We start from the raw sequence: 27,388 nt of genomic DNA on the forward strand, positions 1-27,388 counted from the left end.
TCAGCGGGAGGCGACGCCCCCCGCCAGCAGGGGCAGGAGCAGCAGCAGGCGGGGCGCTGTCCTCCGCCCGGCGGCCTGATTGATCTCGCACTGACAGTCGCAAGGTCCGGACCTGGGGGTCGCTTTGGGCGGACGGGGTGCCCGAGGGCCAGAGCTGGGGGCGGGGCAGTCCAGCCACTTGGGCCCCATGGGCTGGGGGGAGTCCGGTTCGGTGTTGACTCTGCCTTTGGGAAAGCGCCAGTAGTGGACGCCCTTGAAGAAGTAGGTGTCACCTGAGGGACAGGAGACACTTCAGTTTTGGCCAGGCCTGCCCAAGCCCGCCGCTGCCTGCTGCCTCCCCTCCCCCCCCCCCACCCCGGGCCAGCAGGTCCCAGGGCCTCCGGCCTCTTCCCCGCGCTCCCCGCACCTGTGTTGCTGACGGTGACATCGTCCGGGGCTGAGGGCGCCCCTTCCCAGAGACTCAGGTCGCGCGGGTAGCCCGGGTCGGGGCGCGCAGCCGCCTCGTCGTACCGCCAGTACTGCCGGCCCCGGATCAGGTAGGTCTTCCCGTTCGGCGGCCACGAGAACACGGCGTCCACCTCCTCTCCCGGGGGCAGCCCCAGCTCCGTGAGCGGCCGCGCCCCGCCCTCCAGCTGCCGGTCTCGGAACACCCAGAACTGGGGGCCTGGAGGGAGGGGGCTCCGCGGTCAGGGGGGCTCCGCGCCCAGCCCGGCCAGCCCTCCCGCCCCCACTCACCGCTGAAGAGCAGGATCCGGCCGTCTCCGTGCCGGGCGTTGGCGGCCTGGACGGCCCGCACCTGGGGGGGCAGCCCCTCCCAGAAGCGGTGCAGCCGTGCAGGCCGCGGGGACACCAGCTGGCCCGAGGGCTGGACGCGCCAGAACCAGGGGCCTGTCGAGGGAGAAGGGGCCGACATGACGCGGTCGCTCTTCTCCCCCGCGACCCCGTGTGTGGCTGCGTCTTCCCCTCCCACAGCGGGGGGGGGGGGCCTTCTGGAAATGAAGGGTGCAGTGGGTCTAGGGTGACCAACTCGTCGTGGCTTATCGGAAGCTTTCCCTTTTTTAGCAGTAAAAGTCCCGCTTCCTGGGAAAGGCTACAGCCGGGGTGGGTTGCCCTAAGTGGCTGAAAGCCGAGCGTGTGGGGTCAGGGGCAGTGGGAAGCGGCTCACCTTTGAAGAAGAAGGTTTCCCCGCGGATGTTGGCGATGGCGTCAAAATTGCCCTCACATCGATCAGGGACCGGGTCCGAGGGGCTGGGCAGGAAAGACGGGTGAGCAAAGGGGTGGGGGCTTCTTATTTCCTTGACTACCCTTGAGGACAGTCCTATGAGGCAGGGACTCCTACCATCCCATCCCCAGAGGACGCAGGCTAGGCAGCTGGCCACCCAAGCTCCCGTGGCTGGTGGGGACTCACCTGTCCGGGGGCAGGGCCGGGGGCTGGGGAGGAGGAGCCAGGGGTTTCCTTGTGGGCCTGTCGTATGGGGTGTGGGGTCCCTTCCCTGTGGGGACAGAGTCAGACGGGTGTAGGTGCCCTGGCCCTGCTGCAGAGGCCAAGGGCAAGTCACGCCCGGATTTGGGGCAGACCCCCACTCCCCATACCGTAGAGCTGCTGCAGGCCCTCGCGGTCATCTTGGGACAGGCGGTACTTGTCAGGGTCACCCACTGGGCCCTGGTAGAAGGGCCTCATAATGGAGTTGGGTGCTGAGGAGTGGCCCAGGCCCAGGGCATGGCCAAACTCATGGACAGCCACAGCGAACAGGTCGGTGCCCTCACCATCTGAAGTGGGGGAGAGTGGGCTGGAGCTGAGACCACCCCCACACCAGGAAAGGGGCAGCCCAGGAAGTCCCTAGGAGTGGGGCCTCCTGGCCATCAGGAACAGCCAGGAGACCCTCTGGAGGTGGCCCTGGCCTTCTCTTCCCAGACCCCACCCCAGCCATTTCTTCAGCCCTGTATCCATTCACCCACTCAGCACGGCAGGGCGGGACACTGGCCTGCCTGAGGAAGGCAGGACCTTACACCCATGGAGCCCTCCCCCAGGAAGGGAAGACTCTGTGCACAGAAACTTGAGGGGGCAGGAACCCAGGGAGCGCATGCAGTTCTGCCAGGAAGCCGCAGCCCTTGCAGCATCCCCTCTCCCAGCTCCAGTCTGTCGTCAGAGACCTCCCCCCACCTCCATTGCCTCCTTCCTGGGAACCCAGGCCAGTCTCCTAGGCCTCAGCTCCCAAGACCTCCCCCCATCCCCATCCTGTGGCTCCTCCCCTCCCCCTTCCCTTCCATTCCCATCCCTCCTGGAGCCACATCCCTTCCCCCCCATCTCTCCTCCCCTGGTCCTCGCCTCTCCCCCCCTGCAGCCTTGCTCCTCTTGCTGCCCATGGTGCTCCCTCCAGCAGGCACTCTCAGACCACAGCCCGCTGGCCGGGGCGCCCAGGCTCTTCCCTTGAGACCCAGCCCAGGCGCCAGGATTGAGCCTCTTCACGCTCTAGCCCTGGCCAAACCCCAGCTCCTCATTGATCAGCCGCCTGCCACCCCTGCTGGGGCCCCTGATCCAGCTTGTGAGAGGCAGGAAGAGACAGAGACAGCCACACAGCGGGGCAACCCCACCAGGAGGCACAGATTTCCCCAGATGTCATCTGCCTGATGGAAATCTCTAGCAGGGGTTAGCAGGTAGAGCAGGTTTATAGGAAATGACCTGGTGAACTGAGAAGCACATCACCCTCAGCCCCTGCAGGCCACTAGATGGGAGCCTAAGAATGGAACTTTCGAGCAAGTCCTAAGAAGAGCAGCAAACACTTGGCCTCATTTACTTCTCACCAAACCTCTATTTCCTACCCCCATTTTACAGAGGAGGAAACTGAGGCGCACACAGAGAGATCAAGGCAGGTGGCCAAGTACCCTGGCTATGCCGTCCTGCCTTTCAGCAGTGACTTAGATGGTCTCCATCAAATTGCATATGTCCTGACGAATCTTCATGTCAACAGTGAGTTTTCCTGTTGCTCTGAGTCCCTTTTTCTGAGAAATTGGAGGAAGTTTGGTGTCTAAATCAGGGTTATCTCTTTCATCTCTCACCTTCCTTCCCTGCCTTGCCTCTCTTTAGCTGCACTGGGCTTCCGGGCCATGCACCCCTTCCTGCACCCTTCTCACGCCATGCAACTGGAGGAAATTGCACAACCCCAGCCACCATGCAGGCCCAGCCCCAGGAGATTCCTGGAGGGCAGTCTGCAGGGGCCCTGGCATCTCCTCCTCCACTTGCTCTAGTGCTCCCCTAGTCTCCATGCTTGGCCCACAGCCCCTGAAGCTTCACCCAGCCCCAGCCCGCAGCTCTCAAGTCACAAATGCTGACAAATGTGTTTCCTATTTCATCAATGCGGATCATTGATGTAATGTGTCACTTCCGGTACACCCAAGGCAGATAGCTTCATCTCCCCTGTGCTCACCTCCTGTCCCCTACCCTTCCTCAAGGACCCTGCCTCAATCCCCTCCTCCAGGACAAGGACACTGTCCCACCCATCCATCCACAGATCCCTGCATGCATCTGTCCACCCATCCATCCTCCACCCCTTGCTTGCTATTGGCTCCTCCAGCGTCCCCCATGCTCAGCCTCCCTCATCCTAGGACACTCCTTGCATGCCCCGCCACACTGCTCTCCCTTCCCAGCCAAGTTGTTAGGTGAGTGTCCTAAACTCAGTCTCCACTTCCTCTGCTCCTCTCAGGCCTAACCCCACTGTGGTCTGGATTCCTCCCCTGCCCACTGAGCCTGCAGGCACTAAGAAGGTCACACTGCCCCTGGATGAGCAAACACAGGCCACGTAGCTCCCTGGCCTTGTTTGCTGCTCTGGTCACTACCGACTACTTCCTTCTTCACTCTTATTCTTGAACACTTTCACTGTTCTGTCTCTGTCTCCAGTGATTCCCCTTCCCCTGCTGCCTGCCCCTTAGTGCTACCCCATGATGCTCTCCATGGCTCTGAACCTGACCTTCACAGTCTGGCTTTCCTCCCAGGAACCTTCCCAACCCCCACAGACTGCTTGCTGACTCTCAGATCTGCCTGGGCCCAGCTCTGACGGCAGCTGGCAATGCCCAGAGCACAGCTCCAGGTGCATCGCTCATTTCACCCACAAACCCACACTGCCAGCGGGTACTGTTTATCTCCCTTCCTCAGATGACGAAACTGAGTACAATGAGGTTAAGTAACTTGTACGTTGCAACTGGAGGCACCCTGACTTGAGTTCTTCTTGGAAGCCCACAAGAATTTCCATCTGGGCTGGGCGCGGTGGCTCACGCCTGTAATCCTAGCACTCTGGGAGGCCGAGGCGGGTGGATCATTTGAGCTCAGGAGTTCGAGACCAGCCTGAGCAAGAGCGAGACCCTGTCTCTACTAAAAACAGAAAGAAATTATATGGACAGCTAAAAATATATAGAGAAAAATTAGCTGGGCATGGTGGCGCATGCCTGTAGTCTCAGCTACTCGGGAGGCTGAGGCAGGAGGATTGCTTGAGACCAGGAGTCTGAGGTTGCTGTGAGATAGGCTGATGCCACGGCACTCTAGCCCGGGCAATAGAGCAAGACTCTATCTCAAAAAAAAAAAAAAAAAAAAAAAAAGAATTTCCATCTGGAGCTCCACTTCTGGGGAACCTGACCTAGGGCAGAGGAGTCCAAGTTCCAGAGCAGCGTCCTCAACTGCCTACCCCAACCTGTGTGCAAACACCGCCCAAACCTGCACTCACCCGCCTGCTGCCAGCCTGCTCCTCCCACACCTCCCACACCATTAGCAGTCGGCTGTCCTTGGGGCCTGAGTTGGACCTGGATGTCATCTCACCCTCCTCATCTCTCTTGTCCCAAAGTCCCAGCCAGATCCTAATCTTTGTCCTTCCTAACTGACCTTTCCTGCTATCTGTCCACTGCCCCCTCCTCCAGGATCAACCACCTCTTACTGCACCATCTCTTACCTGAACCCCACAAGAACCTCCCACCTCCCCGCCTCTATCCCGACCCCCACTGCAGCCAGTGATATTCTAGAATGCAAAACCCTTCAATGGCTCCCAATGCCTTCACAACCCCCTGGTGCAAACTCTTCCACAAGCTTTCCAAGACCCTCTGTGATATGGGACCTTCCATTCTCTGCAATCTTCGTACTGATGGTTTTTTTTTTTTTTTTTGGAGACAGAGTCTTGCTCTGTTGCCCAGGCTAGAGTGCAGTGGTGTGTCAGAGCTCACTGCAGCCTAAAACTCCAAGGCTCAAGCCATCCTCCTGCCTCAGCCTCCAGAGTAGCTGGGATTACAGGTACACACCACCATGCTCAGGCAATTTTTCTATTTTTAGTAAAAATGAGGTCTTGCTCTTGCTCAGGCTGGTCTCAAACTCCTGGCCTCAAGTGATCCTCCTGGCTTGGCCTCCCAGGATGCTAGGATTACAGACTTGAACCATCACACCCAGCCTGATGCCCTATTTTCCCTTCCAGCCTCGGAGGTCCCTGGCTGTGTCTTCCCTCATTGGGTCCTCCTACCCCTGACTGCCTCAGACTCTGCCAGCCTCACTTCCCTACTGTATCCCCCACCCCATGCGCCCAGGAGAGCAGAACCTTGTCTGTCTGTCCTGGGCAGTGTACAGAGATGTGAATGGATCACCCCTTCCAGGAAGCCTCCCCTCGCCCCAGAGCTTTGGGTCAACTTCTCCCCTGAGCACCCGCAGGCTCAAGGACTTCCTCTGCTGTGATTCTGTGTAGCTGTGTCACCATGTGTGTAGTAACTGCCGGTCACTCTTCTGACTCAGCTGCTGAACAGAGACTTGTTTTTTTCTCTGTAAGTCCTCAGCCCCAGCCTAGAGCTGGGCAGCTGATAAGCCTCTGTGATGGGTAATTTTACGTGGCAGTTTGGCCTGGCTCTGGGGCCTGGCTCTGGGGCCCAATTGTTTGGCCAAACGCCACTCTAGCTGTTGGTGTGCGGGTATTTTATATGTGGTCAATGCCTATGATCGGTTGATTTGAGTAAAGCAGATCACCCACCACGACATGGGGGCCACATCAGTCAGCTCAAGGCCTTAAGAGCAAAAACTGAGATTTCCTGGAGAGGAAGGAACTCGGCTTCAAGACTGTAACAGAAATCCTGCCTCCCTTCCAGCCTGGTAGCTCCCACACTCCCCAGGAGCCAATTCCTTAAAAGAAGTCTCTTTACACACACACACACACACACACACACACGCACACACATACACACACGCATACACACGCACGCACACGCACACACCCCCATTGGTTCTGTTTCTCTGGAGACCCCCACCTGCTACAGCCTCATCAGTGCGTGTAATTTAAACCTAATTCTTGAGGACAGGCGGACCTGAGGAAAGGATCTCTCCAAAGGGGAGATTTTACCTTTTGACCCAAAAGTCCAGGTCTCCTCATCATCGAAGTGAGTGTCCCCGGAGATGGGGTGCTCCCCCGGGAAGAAGGCATGGGCCAGGGTGCCCCCGATCCCGTCGAAGGGGTAGCTGTCCTGGTGGTAGGCCCGGGCGAAGTCGATGAGGATGTCGGGCTCCGGGTCCCGGGGAGAATCCACCTCGCGGAACGTGAGGCCCGACTCGACGCCCCAGGCGGCCAGGGCATAGTTCATGAGGGCCCGCACGGTCTCCCGGCTCAGCGGGGAGCTCTGGGGGAAGGAACGGACCCTGGGGGGAGAGGAAGGGTGAGTGAGGGTGGCCAGTCAAAGCGGGGCCCCGCAGGCAGGCCGGGACGCGAGGGGGGTGGGCACGGCCCTACCTCCAGGTCAGCGCGCGCTTCTTCCACACGCTGCCGCTCAGAGCGTACCGGCGCCGCCGCCTGACCAGCCCCGCCACCCCCAGCACGTCTGGCAGGGAGCAGCGGGGCTTATGCATGGTGGCTATTGTCCCTGGGTCTGCAGGAGACAGTTGGGGGGGTATCAGCAATAGGACAGCCGGATTTAATCGTGGCACCAGCTAACTTTCTACATGGGGAAACTGAGGCTTGGAAAGCTTAAGAAATTTGCCCAAGAAGGCCCCACCCTCTGGATTTGAACCCAGGCAGGCTGCTCTGGAAGCCAACCCACACCAAGCGGTCACTGCTCCCTTCTCAGTGGCCTTGCCCTCTCCGCCTGGCCCTGGGGGGACGGGCTGCCTCCAGGTGCTGCTCAGGAGCTCGGGTTGGGATCTTCTGTCCTGTTTCCCTGGCCCCTCATGGGAGGCCTCTGGAGAAAGGAGCCCTGGGGTGCAGGGAGGACCCCTCTCTTTGAGGCTGGAACCCCCTTTGAGCTGCTCACACCCACACTAGTGCTCCCAAGTCCTCATCGCATCCTGAGTCCAAAGTCTCCAGGCCACCTGGGTCTCTGTCTCCTGTGGCAAACCACCCCCTCTCGGGTCAGAGCTACCTGGAGTCCCCTTCCCCAGGTCAGCTCCATTCCCACCAGCCTCTTCATCTTCAAATTAAGGTCAAGCCACACCTCATTTGTTGAGGTGACAAATAGTAACTGAGATATAGAGATGCCAGGCACTGTTCTAGGGTGGACAAGACACAAAAAATGTCCTGCCTGCCTTTGTAGCAATCCAGGATCTTTCAACTACTTCCAAAATATACACCCCAAATTCAAGTGCTTCTGGCCACATCTACCACCCCTACTCCAGGCCACCAACACCCCTCGCCTGGACTACAACTGCCTCCTTCCTGGTCTCAGAGCTCCTACCCTTCCTCCTCCATCAGCAACCAGAAGAAGCTTACAACTGCAAATGAGGTTGGGCAGTGGCTCACACCTGTGATCCCAGCACTCTGGAAGGCAGAGGCGGGAAGATCCTTTGAGGTCAGGAGTTCGAGACCAGCCTGAACAAGAGTGAGACCCCATCTCTACTAAAAATAGAAAAATTAGCTGGGTGTGGTGGCACCTGTAGTCTCAGCTACTCGGGAGGCTGAGGTAGGAGGATAGCTTGAGCCCAGGAGTTCCAGGCTGCTGTGAGCTAGGCTGACACCACCGCACTCTACTCAGGGTGACAGAGCAAGACTCTGTCTGAAACAACAACAACAAAACTGCATGCAAATCAGACCAAGTTGCTTCCCTCCTTAGAACACTTCTAAGGTTTTGGATTTTCCTTAGTATCAAACCCAAACAGCTTTCTGGCCCCCAGATGAGGCTCTTGCCAGAGCTCTTCAGCCCTCCTTTCGCTCCAGGCTCACAGACTTTTGCGTGCCACAGGGCCTTTGTGATTGCCTGGGACGCTCTTCTCCCACATCTTCCCATGGCTGGCTCCTCCTCTTTGTGGTCTCCGCTCATATGACATCTTTCAGAGGGCCCTCCCTGAGGAGAACAGCACCTCAATACCATTAGGACTTTATTTTCTTCAAAACACTCACCACTATCTGAAATAATCCTGCATATACATATTCTTAATCTGTAAACGTTAGCTCCATGACAGCAGGGACCATATCTACTTTGTTCACCACTGTACCAGCGGAGCCTGGAGTGGCCCGGCATGTCAGCGATTCTTCCTAAGATGTTTGTGAAAGATGAATGCCTGAGAACCTGCCGGGTGGGATCCTGACATCAGCACCCCCTGGACTCCCAGGTCTCAGGAGCTCGCTGAGGGTTAGACTGCGCGAAGTGGGAGCCGCGCAGAGGCAGGACTGGGGAGTGGGGGGGGCCACCTACCCATGAGGCCTGTCTCTGGCAGCCCCGCAAACCTCTGCATGACCTTGATGGCATCCCTCAGCTTCGCAGGGCTCTGCAGCTGGGCCTGGGCTGGGTGGGGTGGCGGCAGGTAGCCATAGCGGGTCAGCCAGTCCTAGGCCGTCAGAGCGGACAGGTGAAGCAGGCAGGGTAAAAAGGAGGGGCTCTCCCCGCCCACCGCCACCCTGGAGACCAGGGCCCCCAGCCCTGATGCCAGAGAGCCCCTTCCAGGGTGCCCTCCCAGCCCTGGGTTTGCCAGTCTTTGTGTGGACCCAGGAGTCTGGCCCTGGCTCCTTTCCAGATCTCCAAATCCAGGCCTGAAACCTCCTGACAGATCCAAGATTCGGGGTCCCCAGACTCCATCCTCAGTCATTTTGGACTTTTGAATCCGGCCCCCTGCCTCTTCCTGCGCCAGGGGTCCTGGCCCCTAGCTTCCCTCTCCCAGCCTCCCTGCGGATCCCAGGAGCCCGCGGACCCCGCGCTCACCACGCCCAGGCTCACGTCCTGCGCCGCGGGCTTCGGGGCGCGCGCGGGTGGCGGCAGCAGCGGCAGCAGCAGCGCCAGGAGCGGGAGCCGGGGCCGCAGCACCTGCAGCCGCATGGCGCGCTCCAGCCGGGTCAGCCGGCGCGGCTCGAAAGGGACCTGACCCAGCCGGCCCGGGGACCAGGAGGAGGTCCCGGCCCAGAGAGGGTCGGGGGTACCTGGCGCGGGGTAGGAGGGGGGCAGGACTAGGGTGTGTCGGAGGTCCGGGGTCCCAGAAGATACGATAGAGTGTCGGGAGGCACGCGGCAGAGTCAGCGGAGGGCCGGGCTGAGGTCGCTCGCTGGGTCGCGTAAGGCTGGGTCCCAGGAGGGCTGAGAAGAGGGGGCGGAGGTCGGGACTCCGGCTCCGCTGCGGCGGCCTCTCGAGGTCCCGGGCCCGGTCCTGTCCCCGCCCGGACGCTGCGCGGGCAGCCCCTCTTCCTCGGGCGCTAGCGGAGGGCCGGGTGGGGCGGGGCGGGCGCACCTCTGGAAGCGGTGAGGGCGCGGCGGGGGAAATGGCCCAATCTTCTGACCTCCAGCGAGAAGGGGCGGGCCCTGCGGTGGCCCCCGCCGCTCGCCGGGACCCTAGGACCCTCCTCCCAGAGCTTCAAAGCGCCTGCGACCCGCGGGACGCCCGGGTGGGGGGCGACCGCGAGCAGCCCGGGCAGCCGCCCCAGTCTCTCCTCCCACGCCTCGGTGCGCAAGTTTCTCTTCCCAGATCGCGGCTCTGGTGGGACTCCCCGCAGCAGGACTCGCTTCTGCTTTCTCAGAGCAGTGCTGCCCCTGGGAGGGACGGCCCGGGCCTGCCCCTCCCCCTCCTGCAGCCCCGTCCCCCCTCCCCGCCGCCTTCCCGGGGACCCCCTGCTGCGAGCTGTCGGAGGTCGCGGGGATTTCCGGGCAGCAGGAGGCTGGGAAGTAAGCTCCCCCCTCCGCGGGGTCCCGGCCAGTCTCCCGCGTGTCCAGGCCGGAGCCCCCTGTGCGCGCCGCCGCGGCTGCGCGAGGTCCGGATACTCATGCCGGAGCCCATTCGGGCTGCGCGTGGGTGTGTCCCTGTACCCTGTGCTCTTGGCACCTCTAGATCTCAGACGCAGGGGCTGGTCCGGGCCGCGCCCCCTCCCCCCGGGTGCTAGGGACATTTAAATCCGATAAGTTCCACGCAGAGGCTGGAGCCTGCCTGCCCGGTGCCAGGAGCTGGGGACCGAGGAGCGGGAGGGAGGGGAACGGGAAGTAGAGACTTGGGGACCTTCAGAGCCGCCCCTCCCGCACCGGGAGCACCTGGCTGTGAGGCCGGCGGCGGAGAAGGATCCGGAGGAACCCGGGAGGGGGCCTTCCTGGCGAGGGCCGGTGCGTGTGAGTTACACCGCTCAGTCCGGGAGCCGCTGGGGGGCGAGCAGCGAGGGCGACCCGCTTAGATTTTAGACAAAATAAATAGTGAGCCGATGAACGAGCTGGGCCTGCCGAGGCTGCCTGCACAAAACACCCAGACCGGGTCGTTTAAACTGTGGTTTGTTTTCTTGCAGTTCTGCGGGCTGGAAGTCCAAGACCAAGGTGCCAGCAGGGTTGGTTTTCCTTGAGGCCTCTGTCCTGGGCTTGCTGAAGGTCACCCTCTGGCTGTCTCCTCACGTGGTCGTCCCTCTGTGAGCACACACCCCTGGTGTCTCTTCCTTTTCTTATGAGGATACCCTTCCTCGGAGGAGCCCACCCCAGCAGCCTCATTTTATTAATAACATAATCACTTTTTTTTTTTTTTTTTTTTCAGAGACAAGGTCTCACTCTCTCACCCAGGCTGGAGTGCAGTGACTGGATCACAGCTCACTGCAGCCTTGCACTCCTGGGCTCCAGCGACCCTCCTGCCTCAGCCTCTGAAAGTAGCTGGGACTGCAGGTGCGCGCCACTACAGCTGGCTAACTTTTCTTTAGTTTGAAAATTTTCAAACCTATTGATTCCACCGACACATTGCAACATGGATGAATCTCAGAAGCAGTATGTTAGGTCAAAGAAGCCAGGCACAAAGACTGCATACTACTGTATGTACAATTCCATGTATAAGGTGTTTTGGAAAAGACAAAATTATAGTGAAAGAAAGTGGATCAGCGGTTGCCAGGGGTTAGGGGTTGGGGAGAGATTGACTGCAAAGGGGCATGGGAAACTTTTTGGGCTGATTCACCAGGATTGTGGTGGTAGTTACGTTACCACACACGCACACAGACACACACACAGATATAATTTTTTTTTTTTTTTTGAGACAGGGTTTCAGCTCTGTTGCCCAGGCTAATGTACAGTGGCCTGATCATAGCTCATGGTAACCTCAAATTCTGGGTTCAAGAGACCCTCCCACCTTGGCCTCCCAAAGTGCTGGGCCCAACAATTGGTGTCTTTATAAGAGAAAGTAGAGGAAGATTTGGCCAGTGGTGGCTCGCACACCTGTAATCCTAGCACTCTGGAAGGCCGAGGTGGGAAGATTGCTCGTGGGTCAGGAATTCAAGACCAGCCTGAGCAAGAGCAAGAACCGTTTCTAAAAAAAAATAGAAAAATTATTCGGGCTTGGTGGTGCACTCCTATAGCCCCAGCTACTTGAGAGGCTGAGGCAGGAGGATCGCTTGAGCCCAGGAGTTTAAGCTTGCTGTGAGCTATGATGATGCCACTGCACTCTAGCAACAGAGCGAGACTCTGTCTCAAAAAGTATATATGTAAAATAAATAAAAAGAGAAAGTAGAGGGACATTTAAGCCACACAAACAGAGGAGAAGACCCAGAGGGGTAGGTTGTGCGAAAACAAAGGCAGAGATTGAATCCATGCAGCTGCAAGGTGAGGAATGCCAAGGGTTACCCACCGTCACCGGAAGCGAGGTGATAGAACAGATTTTCCCTCAGAGCCTCCAGGATTCAACCCTGATTTCATATTTCTGGCCTCAGAACTCTGAGACACCAAATGTCTGTTGTGTAAGCCCAATGCGTGGTATTTTGTTACATCAGCCCCAGGAAAGTAATACCCACCTCAGTAAAGCTGATTTTATTTTTAAGTTGGGAAAAAGCATGGAAACATAAGGTTAAATTAAAAAAGCAAGTTGCAGGCCAGGCGCAGTGGGTCATGCCTGTAATCCTAGCACTCTGGGAGGCTGAGGCAGGGGAAGATTTCTTGAGGTCAGAGGTTTGAGACCAGCCTGAGCAAGAGTGAGACCCCCATCTCTACTAAAAATAGTAAAAGTTATCCAGGTGTGGTGGTTCAAGCACCTGTAGTCCCAGGTACTTCAGAGGCTGAAGCAGGAGGATCGCTTGAGCCCAGAAGTTTGAGGTTGCTGTGAGCTAGGCTGACGACACGGCACTCTAGCCCAAGTGACAGAATGAGACTCTGTTTCAAAAAAAAATGCAAGTTGCAAAACAGTGTGTTCAGTGTGAAATATTTTATATAAAGTTTTGAAATGCTTCAAGCAAGACTACTTATTATTCACTGACTTTATATACATCACAAAAGCCTGGAGGGGCCTTGGTCTGGAACCCCTTCCCACAGGGTGGCCTCTGTGAGGGCACGGAGGGCGGTAGGTGTCTGCTGGCCTCTGGGTGCCTGGCATAGATAGACTGCCCAGGGAGATCCAGGAAGGCTTCCCCAGGGAGGAGACCCCGCCCCAACCCCCACGGAGACTTGCAGCCCTAGGGGCTCACCAGGTGGGTGGATATGTGGGGAGGGCATCCTGGGAGGGGATCCTGAGCACAGCCTGGAGGCTCCAAGAAGCTGGCTTGTTTGGGGGCCAGGCTGCAGAGCGGGTGAGGGCAGAGTGAGCACCCCTCCTTTCTTATCCAGGCATGTCCCGGCCTCCCCAGGACTTCCCTGGGGTCACTCCATCCTCCATCCAGCTTCCTCCCGGGGTCATTGGGGAGGCTATGTAGGGAAGGGCTGGGGGGCTCCGAGTGCTAGGTGGCCAGGACTCTTAGGTCCAGAGAAAGAATGGAGGCCAGGACTCCTGGGTCCAGAGGAGACTGGGGACAAGAGTCAAATCTCCAAAGAGTGACTGGGCCTGAGAGCCAGGCAAGCTAGGATGAAGGGTCTGCCATGTGCTCACAGAAAAACGACTTTGCCTCTGAGCTGGTTTCCTCATCTGCGAATGGTGTGACCTCATAGGGTTGCTGTGAGGATGAAATACAATGCAACATGAAGATGAGTCACCTTTGGTGGTCACCCGGAGCATCACCAGCAAGGACTAAGTATGGCACTTCACTCTCATTTAATTCTCACACCCCTATAAGATAGGGCCCTGTCACCCCCATTTTATAGATGGGGAAGCTGAGGGCTGAGTTTAATCAGCTAAACAGCACAGGCACACACATAGGGTAAGTGGCCAAACTGGAATCTGGACTGAAGCCATGGGCATGTGATGCCAGCTCCCAGAAGTGCCAAGCTCCTTTGCTGTACTGTTTTATTGGTTCATTTCTGGTTTATAGGTCTACACCGCCTCCCATGTCCTGGGTGGACTGTGAACCTCCTGGGAGCAGGGCCTTGACCATTTCATCTCCAGATGAGCCCTGCCACACCTGTGGGTGTGGTGTGAGTGGGGGCCAGGGTGGCTCTGGGATTTGGAGGGGACACTGAGCTTATATTGTCCAAGGGGTCAGGTGGCAGCACCCAGCAGAGGCTGGGATGTCTCCCTCCCTACAGAGTCCACCAGGCTGCTCCCACAGGTGCTGGGCGAGGTGGCTGTAAGATGAATGTCTGGCTCCCTTTGCACTGAATCAGCACCCTTTACTCTCTCCCAGCAGGAAAATTTGTCCCAGCCCCAGAACCTAGGAGTCCCAGCCTGAAACCACCCCTCCAAGGAGAGTTTGCACCCCTTTTCCCACAAGCCAGGAGTCCTAGTTCCCGCCCTCCTGTTTTTCTAGAACCCTGGTAAGTAGGCCCCTACCAGTCAAGAGTCAGGAGTCCTGACCCCCAGGCAGAGGTTTGCAGACCCAACTGATCCTGGCGGGCCAGCGCTGATGATGCGGGTCCCCTCCAGCTTCACTCAGTGATGTCATGTCATAGCTTGAAATCAGCTGAGGGGGCAGGACTCACACTGCGGAAATTGGCAAGTGCAGGAAATCAGGGCTTTCGTTTTAGCTGGAGAGCCCATTGTTAAATATTCACCAGTACATCACTGCTCCCAGCCCTCCATTTGTCCTGCTGTCCGGGCCAGGAGTCCCTGTTACGAGGCCCAGGAAGCCCTAGAGTTCTGAAGGAAATCATGACCAGCTACAAGGCCACTGCTGGGGCATCACCCCATGCCCAAGCTGCGCTGGGCTGGACCTGGGGCCACAGCCCTGGATCCTCCCATCTCCATCCCAAGCCTTCTGTCCCAGGCTGCAGCGTGTGCCCAGCTCTGCACAACTCAGAAACTGACAGCCCTAAATTTGGAGTCACACAGACTTGGGTGTGGCTACCAGCAGTGTCCTCATCTGCAGCACGGCAATCGGTAAAGAGCATGACCCTAATGTCACACTGCTGCTGTTCACATTGCAATTCTGCCCAGGGTCCCCAAGCAAGTTAGATGGCCTCCCTGAGCTTCCCCATCTGTAAAATGAGGATAATAGTAGTTCCTGCTCCATTAGGATGTCATGAAATAGACAAGTTATGCCTATAGAAGAGTTTTCCTAGCAGAGTGATTCATATCTGATAGATTCGTCTTTGTTCCCATTATTGATCATTTCCCACCCCACGCGAGGGGCAAGGAGCTGACGTCTATGCTCGGTGTAGGATCTGCACACAGTAGTTGCTCAGTTAGTCTGTCCGACGGTCAGTTCCAACCGCAGCAGGATGGGCCGGTGCCTCTGACCAATGCGGAGGCGACTTGCCTTCCACCCACCTGGCCATTCCGGCCACTAGGGAGCGCCCCAGTCCCTCCTGCGGCACCGCCCCTGCACCTGTGCCAGCCGCGCACCTGGCCCCGCCTCCGGAAGAGGGGACGGGGACCGCGGGGACCTCTGAGGGAGCCCAGCGGCGGGTGAGAGCCTAAGGGGCGCCGGGGGCGGGGCTCTCCGAGCTTGGGGCAGGAGTGGCCCTGCCACGGCGGCGGGGGAGGAGGTGGGCATGGAGGGAGAATGGAGGGGGAGCCAGGGTGCGGGTGGACTCCTGGGACCGCCGGGAAGCGGGGGACGCAGGCGACAAGGAAGGTGACGGCTAGCTTCGGACGCCTGGGGCTGGGGGTCGGGGTCCGAGGGCCCGAGGCCCGAACGCGGGGTTGAAGTGCTCAGTGGCGGCTCGGGGCGGGAGGGGGAGGGGCAGGGACGCCCGGGACTCCAGGGCAGGTGGGGGTGGGGGCGGGGCCGCGGCAGGGAGACCCAGGGGGCGGCCTGGGGGCGGCTGGACTGGGACCACCGACACGGGAGTCCTGGGAGCAGGGCTGCGCTTGCACACCTGGCGAAGGGAGGGGGTGGACAGGTGAGCGCGTGTACGTGTGCCCCGCGGGTGGGGACCTTCGGGAGGGCTGGAGCAGGTCAGCGGCTGTGCCGGGTCCTCCCTCCCTCCGGAGCCCCTTAGCCCCGGAGCCCTAGGCAGCCCTAGGGGAGCGCGGGCCTCCCATGCCCAGGGCCGGGCCGGGAAGTAAACAGAAACCCTGAGTGGCGGAGGCAGCGGCGCTGGCCGGCACAACCTGTTACCTCGCCCTGTCCCGGGCCTCACGCCAGGACAACTAGAGGGCTGGGGGTCAGAGCTCCTGAGTCCGGAGGGGCTTGGGAGGGAAACCTGGGCCCTGCGCAAAATGGGGGACTGGGGTGAAGGGTGGACATTGTGGGTGGGAACCTCAGGCTGGAGGGTAAAGTCCCAAAACCTGGGTCCTGAGGAAATGGGAGCAGGAGGGCCAGGAGGGCTGCGGGGTCAGGGCCTGGGGCCTGGGGCCTGAGTCCTGGGGAGCTGGGGACTTGGGCTCCTGGAAGGCGAGGGTGCTGCATTCCTGCAGCAGGGGGTCAGGACACCTCAGTTCCCAAGGGCCAGGGTCCTGCGTTCTTGGGAGGAAGGGGCTGGACTCAGCCCTGAGCACTGAGTCTACGAACCTGCCATCTGGGAATTGTTTCCCAGATGGAGAGGGGTTGGGGGCTACACAGCTGGCTTCTGGGAACACAGTGCGGGGAGCAGGGGTGGCCTTTGGTCCTGGAGCACTGGGATAGGGTTTCCTGGGGACAGAGAATGTCTGGCAGAGGCCAAGGCAAGGCAGCTCATTTCCTGCTGCTTCCTGCCTCAGTTTACCCTGGGGACATTAACGGAGCTGGGTGGCCCAAACACAGATCATTAACCCTTCCTGGCCCAAGGAAGCCCTGGCTGCAAGGCTGGGAGGGCCAGTGGGCAGGTGCTAGCCAGTGGGGGACCAGTCCCGTCAGGCTGCAGAACAGAGTGTCCTGCAGCTAGCCACGTGTCCCCACAGATGCTGCAGGTGCCATGAGCTCTCCAGATGGGCCAAGCTTCCCATCCGGGCTGCTCTCTGGGGGCACCTCCCCCAGTGGCGATGAGGGCTTCTTCCCCTTTGTGCTGGAGCGGAGGGACTCATTCCTGGGAGGGGGCCCAGGGCCTGAGGAGCCCGAGGACCTGGCCCTGCAGCTGCAGCAGAAGGAGAAAGACCTGCTCCTGGCCGCGGAACTCGGCAAGATGCTTCTGGAGCGCAATGAGGAGCTGCGGCGGCAGCTGGCAGTGCTGAGTGCCCAGCACTCTGAGCGTGAGGAAGTGAGTCGGTGGGGGCCTGGGAGGGAGGGCAGATGGAGGGCAGGTGGCAGAGCCCAGGCAGGTACTCAGGTGAGCAGGGGCAGGACAGAGGAAGGAGCGGGGCCTGGGGAGGACAAGGAAGGGAGCCAGGCAAGAGGAGGAGGGAGGAGCATGGGGCAGGCAGGTGGGCAGCAGGATGACTCTGGAACAGTTCAGGGCCGGGCCCAGCCCCCCTGGCAGTGTTGAACATGAACTGTGAGGGCAAGTCATAGATGGATAGAGACCATTGCCTGGCCGCCTGACCCGCGGTTAGCCGCTGGCCCTCTCTGGATCTTGGTCTGGCTCCTCAGCAGTGTAGAGTAACCTCGGCCACCACCCGCCTGGCACCGGGTTAGGTGCTTTCACACATGACCCCGCTCGCTCCTTGCCCAGGCCTGTGTGGTAGGGACAGTCCTTCCCTCCGCCCGCTTCTACTGCTGGCCACATGCTCACCCGGGGGCTCACATCTGCCCCTGCCTCTGCCTCATCAGCCCCACCACTGCCCTGAGGCCGCCCTGGGTAGCTAAGCACCCACCCTCTCCACCGGGCCTCCTAGTGGACATTTCAACGTAAGTGGCACCTGATCCCATGACCCCGTTACCTGCTGTCCCCATCCGTAGCTCCCTGCCTGAGGACCAGAGCCTGCGTCTTTCCTAGACCTCTTGAGTGCACACTCTCTCCGCCCACATCTGCAAGCCCAGTTAATTCTTCTAAACTAACTTCCAAACCAGCTTCTTGTCTCTGCAGCCTCCGTGCTGGTCACAGCCTCCATCACCTCTGCCCTGGACACTGCAGCCACCTTCTCGCTAGTCCCCACCTTCCACTCTTTTCTCCTGGAGCCCATCTTTTAAGGCAGCAGTCCTCAACTTTTTGGCACCAGGGACAGGTTTCACGGAAGAGTTTTTCCACGGACCGGGGGATGGGCGGGTTTCAGGATGAATCAAGTACATTACATTTATTGTGCACTTCGTTTCTATTATTACATTGTAACATATAATGAAATAGTTATACAACTCACCATGATGCAGAATCAGTGGGAGCCCTGAGCTTGTTGTCCTGCAACTAATGCCGTTGATCTGACAGGAGGCAGAGCTCAGGAGGTGATGGGAGCGATGGGGAGCGGCTGTAAATACAGATGAAGCTTCACTCCCTCGCTCACCTGCCACTCACCTCCTGCTGCGCAGCCCAGTTCCTAACAGGCCATGGACCAGTACTGGTCCCCAGGGGTGGGGACCACAGCTTTAAGGGACAGCCAGTGATCTTCAAAAGCTGCAAAACAGATCATTTCACTCCTCCCAAAATCTCCCAGAGGCTCCCCATCACACTTAGAATGAAAGAGAAACTCCTCACCACAGCCTAAACGTCCCCAATAGCTGGGCTCCTCCCGGGCCGGGCCGGCCCTGCGCTCCTCCACTGGGGCTTTTCAGCTCCTCCTGTAACAGCTTGTTCCCTCAGGGCTCTGCACTTGCTATTCCCTAAGGGGTAGTCGACTCCCTCTTGTCCTACAGGAGTCAACTCAAACATCCCGTCCCCCTTGAGGGGGCCCACTCCTTACTCTTCACTTCCCCAGGGTTCTGTCCCTCTGAAGTTCCCTGCTTTTGGCAGTGAACTTGGTGGTCTCGCTTACTATTGATAGCCAGACCCCAGAACAGAAGGAGCTTAGGAAATAATGGATGGATGGATGGACGGATGGATGGATGGACTTAGAGATATTAAGGGATTGCCTGGACCACACAGCAGCAGCAGAGCCGAGCACCAGCCAGGACAATTGGACCCCGAATCTGCCGGCTTATTGCTGGGGCTGTTGCCCCCACAGTATTTGGTTAAGAGTTTGGCTGCCTTGGGTGGCATCCCTGCCCCACTAACTTACTGTGTGTCCTTGGGCAAGACATTCAACCTCTCTGAGCCTCAGCTTCCTCATCTGTAAACTGAGGCCATCGATGAGTCTCCCTCTAGTGGATGATATGAAATAGTGCCGATGACGGGCTAGCCTGACAGGAGTGCCTGCTGGTGACTGCACAGCTGCGGTAATTGGCACCTGGGCCAGGCTGCCCACAGTCCCCACTCTGCGGGCCCAGAGGTTAACCCCCGACCTGTCTGCCTCCCCACTCTGGGCATCTGGCTGTGCCAGGGCGTCCCCCCGCTAGTCAGACAGGTTTTGGGGCCAGGGCGGGTTAATTAGACCACGTTAATTAGAGGGAGCTGGCTTGCAGGAGCTGGGAAGAGAGGCTGGGCAGAGGCGAAGCCTCTAGAGTCCCTGGCACACGGCAGGTGTGTGCAGCCATGGGCCGGGGCTTAAATTCTGCCAGACTCAGGCGTCAAAAACGGCGTTTGCGATCTCGGGTCCAGAAGCCCAGGCAGCAGCCAGGGGTGAGTGGGCATCTAAGCCCCACATGCCTGCCCTGCCCAGGGGCTGCCTGTCTGGCCTGGAACCTTCTCTCTACTCCTCCCCTATCCCTCTCTCTGCCCCCTCCTCCCTGAGTCTCTCTTGCTTTCAGGTCTGTGTTGGACAGACACCCTCGGACTTTCTCCTTGGGGGTGGGCCCCAGTTTCATCTCTGCCTCTCTGTCTGCCCCTCTGCTCTGGCCCCCACAGCGGCTCCAGCAGGAGAACCATGAGCTCCGCCGGGGCCTGGCAGCCCGGGGGGCAGAGTGGGAGGCCAGGGCTGTGGAGCTGGAGGGGGATGTGGAGGCCCTGCGGGCCCAGCTGGGGGAGCAGCGCTCGGAGCAGCAGGACAGCGGGCGCGAGCGAGCGCGGGCCCTCAGCGAACTCAGTGAGCAGAACCTTCGGCTCAGCCAACAGCTGGCCCAGGTGGGACACAGTCTTGACCTCAGGGCCCTGGGCAAAATGGGGAAGATGCCTTGGTTCCCACTGCGGGGTGGTGTGTTGGGCTTGGTGGTGAGGCTTGGCCCAGCTGAGGCTCCTCTGTCCCCCACCCCCTCTCCGCAGGCCTCCCAGACTGAGCAGGAGCTTCAGAGGGAACTGGACACCCTCCGGGGGCAGTGCCAGGCTCACACGCTGGCCGGGGCCGAACTGAGGACACGGCTAGAGAGTCTGCAGGGAGAGGTAAGTGTCTGCTGGGGTCAGGGGCCTGTCTGAGACAGAAGGGCTGGACTGGAGGCTATCTGGGGCTGGCCTAGCACCCTTACCCCAGGTCCAATGCCTTTCCCCAGAACCAGATGCTGCAGAGCCGCCGGCAGGACCTGGAGGCCCAGATTCGTGGCCTGCGTGAGGAGGTGGAGAAGGGCCAGGGCAGACTGCAGACCACCCACGAAGAGTTGTTGCTGCTGCGGCGGGAGAGGCGGGAGCACAGCCTGGAGGTGACTTGCAGGGCTGGGGAGTTGCAACCAGCTGGACCCTTGGCAATGGCCTCAGGGCTTTCTCGGGAGATAGGCCAGTGCTGGATCACTGGGATCCCCAGCAACTGGGCCACAAGAGCATGGGCATTAGCCTAAGGGCAGATGGGAGCCACAGAAGGCTGTTGAGCAGGGGAAGTACACTCTTAGAATGGATCAGAGCCAGGCAGGTGGGAAGCCAGGGAGGAGGCTGAGGCCATGGTTCAGGCCAGAAATGACAGCCCCTGGACCATGTCTGGGGCAGTGGAGATGGAGAATGGAGGATGAAAGAGGGAGCATGGTCTGATGTTTGAGAGTCTGTACCATGGGGTCAGATTGCCAGGCTTCCTATCCAGTGTCCCTTCTTAGCATTGTGGGATGGGCAGTCTTAGTTTCTGCATCTGTGAGATGGGATGGTAATGGTACCAACCTCCTGGGGCTGTAGTGAGGTATGAGGCTCGGAAGGAGGGATCAGTAAATGCTGGACCAACGCAATTTGTGAAAGACTCAGAAGGTAGCCCGTGCAGGGGAGGAGACGGGCTCTGTGAGGTTGGGCCAGGCCGCACCTTGCTTTATGGGCAAGGAGATTGGTATCTGCCGAGGAGAAGTGCTCCGCCCAAGGCTGCCCAGTGATCCAGGAGTGGGAGCAGGACTGGGCCGCTAGGGTGTGGGGATGTGCGGGGCTGTCTGGCCTCCCTTGGCGGCCCCCCCACCCCGTGGTCCTGCAGTGGGATGCAGATGCTGGGTGCGCCCGCTGACCGCCTGCGCCTCTGTCCGACTGTCCGCAGCTGGAACGTGCGCGCTCGGAAGCCGGGGAGGCGCTGAGTGCCCTGCGGAGGTTGCAGCGGCGCGTCTCGGAGCTGGAAGAGGAGTCACGCCTCCAGGACGCCGATGTGTCAGGTGCCTCGCTGCAGTCGGAGCTTGCCCACAGCTTGGACGGAGACCAGGGCCAGGACGCGGATGCCTGCAGAAATGGCCCGGTGAGCTCGTGGCCCACTACCTCCCCTACCCATACCATCTGGAGGGGTGCAGGCTCCACCTCTCTTCCTTTTCCCACGAGAGATTACACACTGCACTGACTGATTCCTTTGCCCATAGGCCACCCTGTGCCCGGAGACCCAAGAGGAAGCCAGCCTCCAGCCCTCACCCCAGGAGGAGAGCCTAGAGCCCCCCAAGAAGCGAGCATCCCTGAGCCCAGCGGAGATACTGGAGGAGAAGGAGGCAGAAGTGACCAGGCTGCAGGATGAGGTGGGGCAGGGACATAGTGCTGGATACAGAGCCCCTCTAGATGTCAGTTTCTTCCCGACGTCCACCTCCCAGCCTTTGCCCACTAAGCCCCCTATACTTGGCTGGCCCTTCATCTCAACAAGCTTGCTGTCATTCTTCAAGAGCCTGCCTGTATGCCACCTTCTCCAGAAAGACTTCCTGGACCACAACTCTCCTCCCCAGTCCCACTGCCAATCCTTGCATCCCTCCTGCAGGCTTATACCACCCCAGCTAGCCTTGTCCCTCCCCACTTTGCACCAGCCTGGCGGACTCAGGATCACAGGGCCACCGTTGCCTGGGGCGTTAGTCGAGCAGGCAGGGGAGGGCTGCGGAGGAAGGAGCCGCGAGGCCGCGGCCCGCCTGCCTTGCTATTCTCTCGTCTGCCCACAGATGGCGCTGCAGCAGGCAGAGCTGCAGTCCCTGCGCGAGGAGCTGCACAGGCAGAAGGAGCTGCGGGCGCAGGACGACCCGGAGGCGGCTCTGAACGGCGCCCTCTCGGACCGGGACGAGGCCGTGAACAAGTGAGCCTCCCACCACTCACCACCGCCCCAGCGAGGCTACGGGCCTCCGGGGCCCGCTAGCACTTCTGGGGTGTGATTCCCTAACCTGTGACACGGGTTATAATTATCCCCACTCCAACCCTGCGCCCCTCCTCCCGCCCGGGTGAAAGAGCCACCCGCCACCCCTGTTCCCTGAGGCCCCAGCACCCTCGGACCCGTTCTCTGCCTTTCCCGCCCGCAGGGCCCTGGAACTCTCGCTGGAGCTCAGCCGCGTCTCGCTGGAGCGAGACTCCCTGTCCCGGGAGCTGCTGCGCGCCATCCGCCAGAAGGTGGCGCTCACGCAGGAGCTGGAGGCCTGGCAGGTGAGGGACGGGGGTCGAGAGGGGCGGGGCCGGGGCGGGGCCTGCGCGCTGACCCGCCCCTCCGCCCTGCCCCCCGCAGGACGACATGCAGGTGGTGATCGGGCAGCAGCTGCGCTCGCAGCGCCAGAAGGAGCTGAGCGCTGCCGCGACGTCCACCCCACGCCGCCCCGCGCCCCGCTTCTCGCTGCGCCTGGGCCCAGGGCCCGCTGGCAGCTTCCTCAGCAACCTCTTCCGAAGGACCTGAGGGCCGGGCCTAGGGGTTTGCTCTTGCCCATCCTGGGGCACACTTTCCTCCTCTGGCCCTGGAGCCACAGGGCCCGGATTGTCTTCCGAGGGGGGCTGCTGCCCTCTCCGCCCCAGGAGGCCGGGCAGGGGCTCAGCGGGAGCAGGGGTCAGCTTTGGGGGCCCAGGGGGCCCAGTGGGTGGCGGGCATAAGTGGAGCAGAGCTATTTTCCGAATCTCTATAGGTCTGTCTTTTCTAAGCACTAGGGCAGGGGTGGGGCTGGGTATTTATGTATCAAGATCAGACAGAGTAATATATAAACCACTACACCGACTTGGCCTCATTCTTGGGAAGGAAGCACATGGAAGAAAAGCCTGAAACTTTATTATAAAAAAATGAAAAAAAAAAAAAAAAAACAACCACTCTAAAACCTTGGGGATGGGGGCTGTCATCGGAGGTCAGAAGGACAGGGAGAAGGCTCGGTAGCCCAGGTTGGTGAAGACATCCACGCGGCAGCTGTTGCCTGCAGCTGTCAGGACCTAGAGGCAAGAAGGGGCATGACTGACCTGCTCACACCCAGGCCTCCCAGGATCTCCCCCAGCCCCTGCCAGACCCACCTTGCACTCAGGCGCCGCTGGCTGCTGGTTGAGGCTGAGGCTGAGCAGCCCCGGGGAGGAACCAGGCACCTGGGCCTTGAGCTCCCCGCTCAGCTGCCACTGGTTGACGCAGCGGCCCTGGCCAGCTGACAGAATCTGTGGAGGACAGGGAGGGGGCTTAGGGGTCAGGGCTGGAGAGTGGAGCTGGTGGGAGTAGCAGAAACGATACATGGGGCCTCACCAGGTCCTGGTAGAAGGTGACATGCTTCTGTGGCGCCCGCATGGGGAAGATGGTGGTAGGTGTGGAGGATCGGAGGTGCCAGAGAGTGAGGGCTGGGCCCCCTCCACAGACCTGGGCAGAAAGGCAGGGGTCCCCAGCCACCATGAGCCACAGGCCTGCAGCTGACAGGCCCCAGAGCTGCCACCCCGTCCTACACTCTGCCCAGCTCACCATCCAGTCTGAGTCAGTTGCTAAGCATCCAATCCAGCGCCCATTGTGGGGTCTCGAGCACTCCTAGGAGGGGGAGGGAGGAGGTGAAGACCCAGGGGACACTGAGGGGGGAGAACGAGTGTGGGTCATGCTCTCACCTCATGCTTGTAGACCTCGATCGTCTGGACCTCCTTGGCCGTGCGGAGGTCTGCAAGGGAAGAACCATGAGAGGTACCCACTTGCCCCAGCCTCCCTCACTGCCATCTTGCCCTCCAACCAGCCACCCCCTTACCCCAGAGTCGCACAGCCCCGTCCTCGCCACCTGACAGCACCTCGGGGCTCCGTTCCCGCAGTGCCAGGCAATGGATGTAGTCTGTGTGGCCCCGGAGGGCCCGCTGCAGGGAGGAGGGCAGTGTCAGGAGATCTAGGAAGAGTGCCTCCCCCCACCCTGGACCTGCCGCCAGCTCCAAGGCCCTGCTCACTGTGAAAGTCCCGGTTTCAAGGTCCATAGTGTGCAACTGACAGTCTCCCCCAGCCAGGATGAGGGAATTCTCCTGCAGAGGAAGGCAGGGTAAGACCATGTCCATGTCCAGTCAGGACAGGGAGAGGGTGAAGAAGCAAAGTTTGGGCCAAGAATAGTCACAAAGGGCTTAGACCTTGGGGACCAGCAGCAAAGCATTGATCTCAGGCACTTCCAAGCTGGTCCTGCGGGAGGAAAGGCAGGGTCAGCGTCAGTGAGTGCCTTCACCCATGTGCCCTCTACCCACGCAGCCCTGGCTCACCTGTATGGGGGCTGGCGATGCCACAGTTCCTTACAGCCCTTCACAGGGGAAACACTGGGTGAGCTCAAAGGCTCTTTGGGGCGGGGCAGCCCAGCCCTTCCCTGCTCGACTCCTCACCTTCTTGAGGACCTCCACCCAAAGCCAGGCTTTCACCTCCCCGTCCCCAGCACTGAGCAGATGTCGATCGGTGGAGACCATGCTGTAGACGGGCCCATCATGGGCTAAAGGGAAAAGGGAAATGAAGAACTTGAGTGAGCTCATCCTGCTCCCTCCTCTACCCCAAAGTCCCCTAAGCCAGATTGAATGGTTATACCCACCTTGGAAGGTCACCACGGGCTTCTTACTCTCCTCTTTGGCTTCCGAGCTCAAAGCGGCAGACAAGCTAGAGGGAAGAGGGTGGCCAGGAGTCAGAAGCAGGGGGCTTCAGTCCCAGGAGGACCAAGTACCAGGGCTAACGGGTGGCGGGGAACAGGAGCTGAGGGTACCTGAAGATGGCGATCTGCCCATAATTATTGCCAGCCGCCAGGAACTTCCCACAGGGAGAGACGCTCTGGGAGAAGATGGTCATGTGCAGCCGCTGCAGGGCCTGAAACACCTCTGCCTGCAGGGAGAGATTGGGTGAGGCCTGCCGGAGACGTCTGAAACCTCTGCTCCCCGCTTCCCCTGCTGCCAGCCTGGCCTCCCACTGCCCCGACGTCTCATCCATCTTTCGAGGCGACCCACCAGGCCGGCACCTGCCCATGCAGCTCCATGAGTGGCTCCAAGAAGAGGTGAGAAGGGGAGAGTGGAGGTGCGACACATGGTGACCTCTAAACAAGCACCCAGCCTCTCACTGTCAAGTGGAGCTCACAGGAGATTCTGTCACGATTAGATGAGCTAATGTATATAAAGAGCTTTGCGTAGGGCTGCCATGGAGAAAGTGTTTTAAAAGTGGCTCTATTACCCCAACACAGAAAAACGCACTGACTTCTAATCCCTACCCTCTGACTTCGATGTTAGGCTCCTGAGGCACTTCTGGGTTACTCTCCTGCCCCCGAGTCAAGTCCGAATCCCACGAACAGCCCACGCAAAACAGGGTGCAGGGCACGAGCCGGGCACGGACTACAAGCTCCAGAAGGCACCGCGCACCACAGCCGGCTCACCTGGCCCAGTGGCAAGGCGAGAGGCACCGCTCGCTCCATCCCGAGAACTGCAAGTCCCAGCGTGCTCCGCGCGCGACGCGGCCTCACGGTTCTCGACGTGTCCGCGAACGTTTCCTCTCCGCGGCGCCCCGCCGCCTCTGCACTGCTGGCCGGCCCGGCGCGAAGGCGGCCGCCACGTATCACCCCGAGCCCCAGGAGCCAAGGTGAGCGCCGCGAAGCCCCCTGACACTAAGAAGCGGCGCCCCCCCGCAGCCCAGCTAAGCCAGATCCCCTCCCCCACCCCGCCGAACAGACCCGCCTTCCACCGCGTGCTGCCCGTCTCCCGCGCCTGCGCGGAACCTCGTCGCCGCTGTGAGCGCCTAAAGCCACGCCCCCTCGCGTTGGGCCACGCCCTCGGAGACTCCGCCCCTGTACCCCGGATCCCGCCCGCAGGACCCTGAACCTCAATGATCTTACAGCAGCCCTCGGAGCGAGGCCCCCAGGGTCGGGCCCAGCGCCACTCGCGGGCCGCCTTGGAGGCGACCCGGGGCCTGGACGCCAGGTGCGTGAGGGGGACCTGGGTGGGCCTGAACACGGGGCGCAGGAGCTTGGACTGGGAACTCAGGTTGGTCTGCAGGATGACATGGGGAGAGGCGAATCGGCAGGGCTTAGGCATGAGCTGAGATGGGGTTGGAGCAGGGGCTCACGGTCCAGACTTCCGTTGTAGGCTGCTGGATGGCCTCGGAGAGGCGGGTGACTTAGGCGTCAGCTGAGACAGGGATAGGCTAGGGACTCCTGGCTGACGCTGCAGGCTCAGGCGGGCAGATCCTCGGGAAGGGGCCAAGAGGGTGGGGTGCACCTGGCTCTCTTTTTTTCCCAGCTCCCCTCTCCGAGGAGCTGTGCCCATGAGCACCAAGCGACGCCTGGAGGAGGAGCAGTGAGTTTGGGGGCAGGGAGGGACTCCCAACAAGATCTCTGTCACCTCTGGTCCTCATCAGGCTGCCTCCCCTCTCAATATCCCAGCCTGTCTTTCTCCCTATTTCTCCCCAGGGAGCCCCTGCGCAAGCAGTTCCTGTCCGAGGAGAACATGGCCACCCACTTCTCGCGACTCAGCCTGCACAATGATCACCCTTACTGCACTCCCCACTTGGCCTTACCCCCAGCCCTGCCCCCACTCAGGTAGGCAACCCCCCTGGCTGGGCCTTCTAGAGGATCACATCCAGTCCTCAGAGCCAACTTCCAGGCTCTGCCTCATCGTGCTATTTTTAGCTTCTAGCTGACCTCTGTGTTATTTCCCATCTTGGCTCCTTGGAAAGTGCTGGGAACCCAGGAGCCTCTGGGAACCTGGACTTGTTGGGAGGTGGCTCAGCCACAGCCTCAGCCCCATGCCCTGACTGTCATATCTTCTTCCAGGAGTTCTTGCTCTGAGCTGCTTCTCTGGCGCTACCCTGGGAGCCTCATTCCGGAGGCCCTCCGGCTATTGAGGCTGGGGGACACCCCTGCGCCCCACTACCCTGCAACCCCAACTGGGGATACAATGGAGCTCTGAGTGCTGGTGGGCAGTGCCCCTCCCACCTTCCCCAAAAGAGAAGAGACCAGTGACCCCCATGAAGGGACAAGGTGCTTGCCTATTCTCCTCCAGACCAGGCATCTGGGTACCAGGACCTTCCCTCAACACAGGACACTGAGCCCAGTGGAGCGCTGGGATGGGAGGGGCAGGAGCACGGGAAGGGAAGGGAGGCAACCGCCCCTAGGAGAACTGAATAAAAATTGATAAGCAAAATAAGACTTCAGTCTGGAACTTGGGGACTTTGGGGAGGGCGGGGAGGGCAGAATTTCTCCTCAAGATCTTCCCTGGAAAACGGTTAAGGCCAGCCAGGTCCTGGCAGGCTG

General features: G+C 60.1%; 4 protein-coding genes across 6 annotated transcripts; 2 read left to right on the plus strand and 2 right to left on the minus strand.

Annotated features, from left to right (window-relative positions):
- On the minus strand, positions 1 to 9,258 carry MMP25 (matrix metallopeptidase 25). Its single transcript, XM_069485702.1, has 10 exons — positions 9,145 to 9,258; positions 8,641 to 8,773; positions 6,747 to 6,882; positions 6,363 to 6,655; positions 1,594 to 1,770; positions 1,409 to 1,493; positions 1,166 to 1,248; positions 736 to 888; positions 407 to 664; positions 1 to 272 (listed from the first exon to the last, which is right to left on the minus strand). The coding sequence occupies exons 1-10, from the start codon at positions 9,256 to 9,258 to the stop codon at positions 1 to 3; spliced, it is 1,704 nt and encodes a 567-aa protein (XP_069341803.1).
- A 5,845-nt stretch (positions 9,259 to 15,103) lies between these two features.
- Positions 15,104 to 23,001, plus strand: BICDL2 (BICD family like cargo adaptor 2). The gene is made up of 10 exons (XM_069486241.1): positions 15,104 to 15,150; positions 16,551 to 16,862; positions 19,476 to 19,691; positions 19,830 to 19,946; positions 20,054 to 20,200; positions 21,004 to 21,195; positions 21,314 to 21,463; positions 21,872 to 22,002; positions 22,223 to 22,343; positions 22,423 to 23,001. The coding sequence occupies exons 2-10, from the start codon at positions 16,581 to 16,583 to the stop codon at positions 22,585 to 22,587; spliced, it is 1,521 nt and encodes a 506-aa protein (XP_069342342.1). The 5' UTR covers positions 15,104 to 15,150; positions 16,551 to 16,580; the 3' UTR covers positions 22,588 to 23,001.
- Positions 22,935 to 25,574, minus strand: THOC6 (THO complex subunit 6). Of its 2 annotated transcripts, XM_069486243.1 has the most exons (13): positions 25,517 to 25,574; positions 24,860 to 24,975; positions 24,692 to 24,756; positions 24,492 to 24,595; positions 24,375 to 24,412; positions 24,249 to 24,297; positions 24,075 to 24,146; positions 23,885 to 23,987; positions 23,751 to 23,800; positions 23,614 to 23,676; positions 23,404 to 23,514; positions 23,184 to 23,318; positions 22,935 to 23,105 (listed from the first exon to the last, which is right to left on the minus strand). In XM_069486243.1, exons 1-13 carry the CDS (start codon positions 25,553 to 25,555, stop codon positions 23,025 to 23,027), a joined length of 1,026 nt encoding a protein of 341 aa, XP_069342344.1. In that variant the 5' UTR covers positions 25,556 to 25,574; the 3' UTR covers positions 22,935 to 23,024. The 2 variants fall into 2 exon arrangements, with proteins under 2 accessions (XP_069342344.1, XP_069342345.1); XM_069486244.1 differs by lacking the exon at positions 23,184 to 23,318.
- Positions 25,571 to 27,286, plus strand: HCFC1R1 (host cell factor C1 regulator 1). Of its 2 annotated transcripts, XM_069487023.1 has the most exons (5): positions 25,571 to 25,719; positions 25,809 to 26,057; positions 26,376 to 26,432; positions 26,546 to 26,674; positions 26,909 to 27,286. In XM_069487023.1, exons 2-5 carry the CDS (start codon positions 25,963 to 25,965, stop codon positions 27,042 to 27,044), a joined length of 417 nt encoding a protein of 138 aa, XP_069343124.1. In that variant the 5' UTR covers positions 25,571 to 25,719; positions 25,809 to 25,962; the 3' UTR covers positions 27,045 to 27,286. The 2 variants fall into 2 exon arrangements, with proteins under 2 accessions (XP_069343124.1, XP_069343125.1); XM_069487024.1 differs by lacking the exon at positions 26,376 to 26,432 and having other exon boundaries at positions 25,573 to 25,719.
- The last annotated feature ends 102 nt before the right edge of the window (positions 27,287 to 27,388 follow it).

Source organism: Eulemur rufifrons, chromosome 14 (assembly GCF_041146395.1).
Source record: "Eulemur rufifrons isolate Redbay chromosome 14, OSU_ERuf_1, whole genome shotgun sequence".
Taxonomy (NCBI): domain Eukaryota; kingdom Metazoa; phylum Chordata; class Mammalia; order Primates; family Lemuridae; genus Eulemur; species Eulemur rufifrons.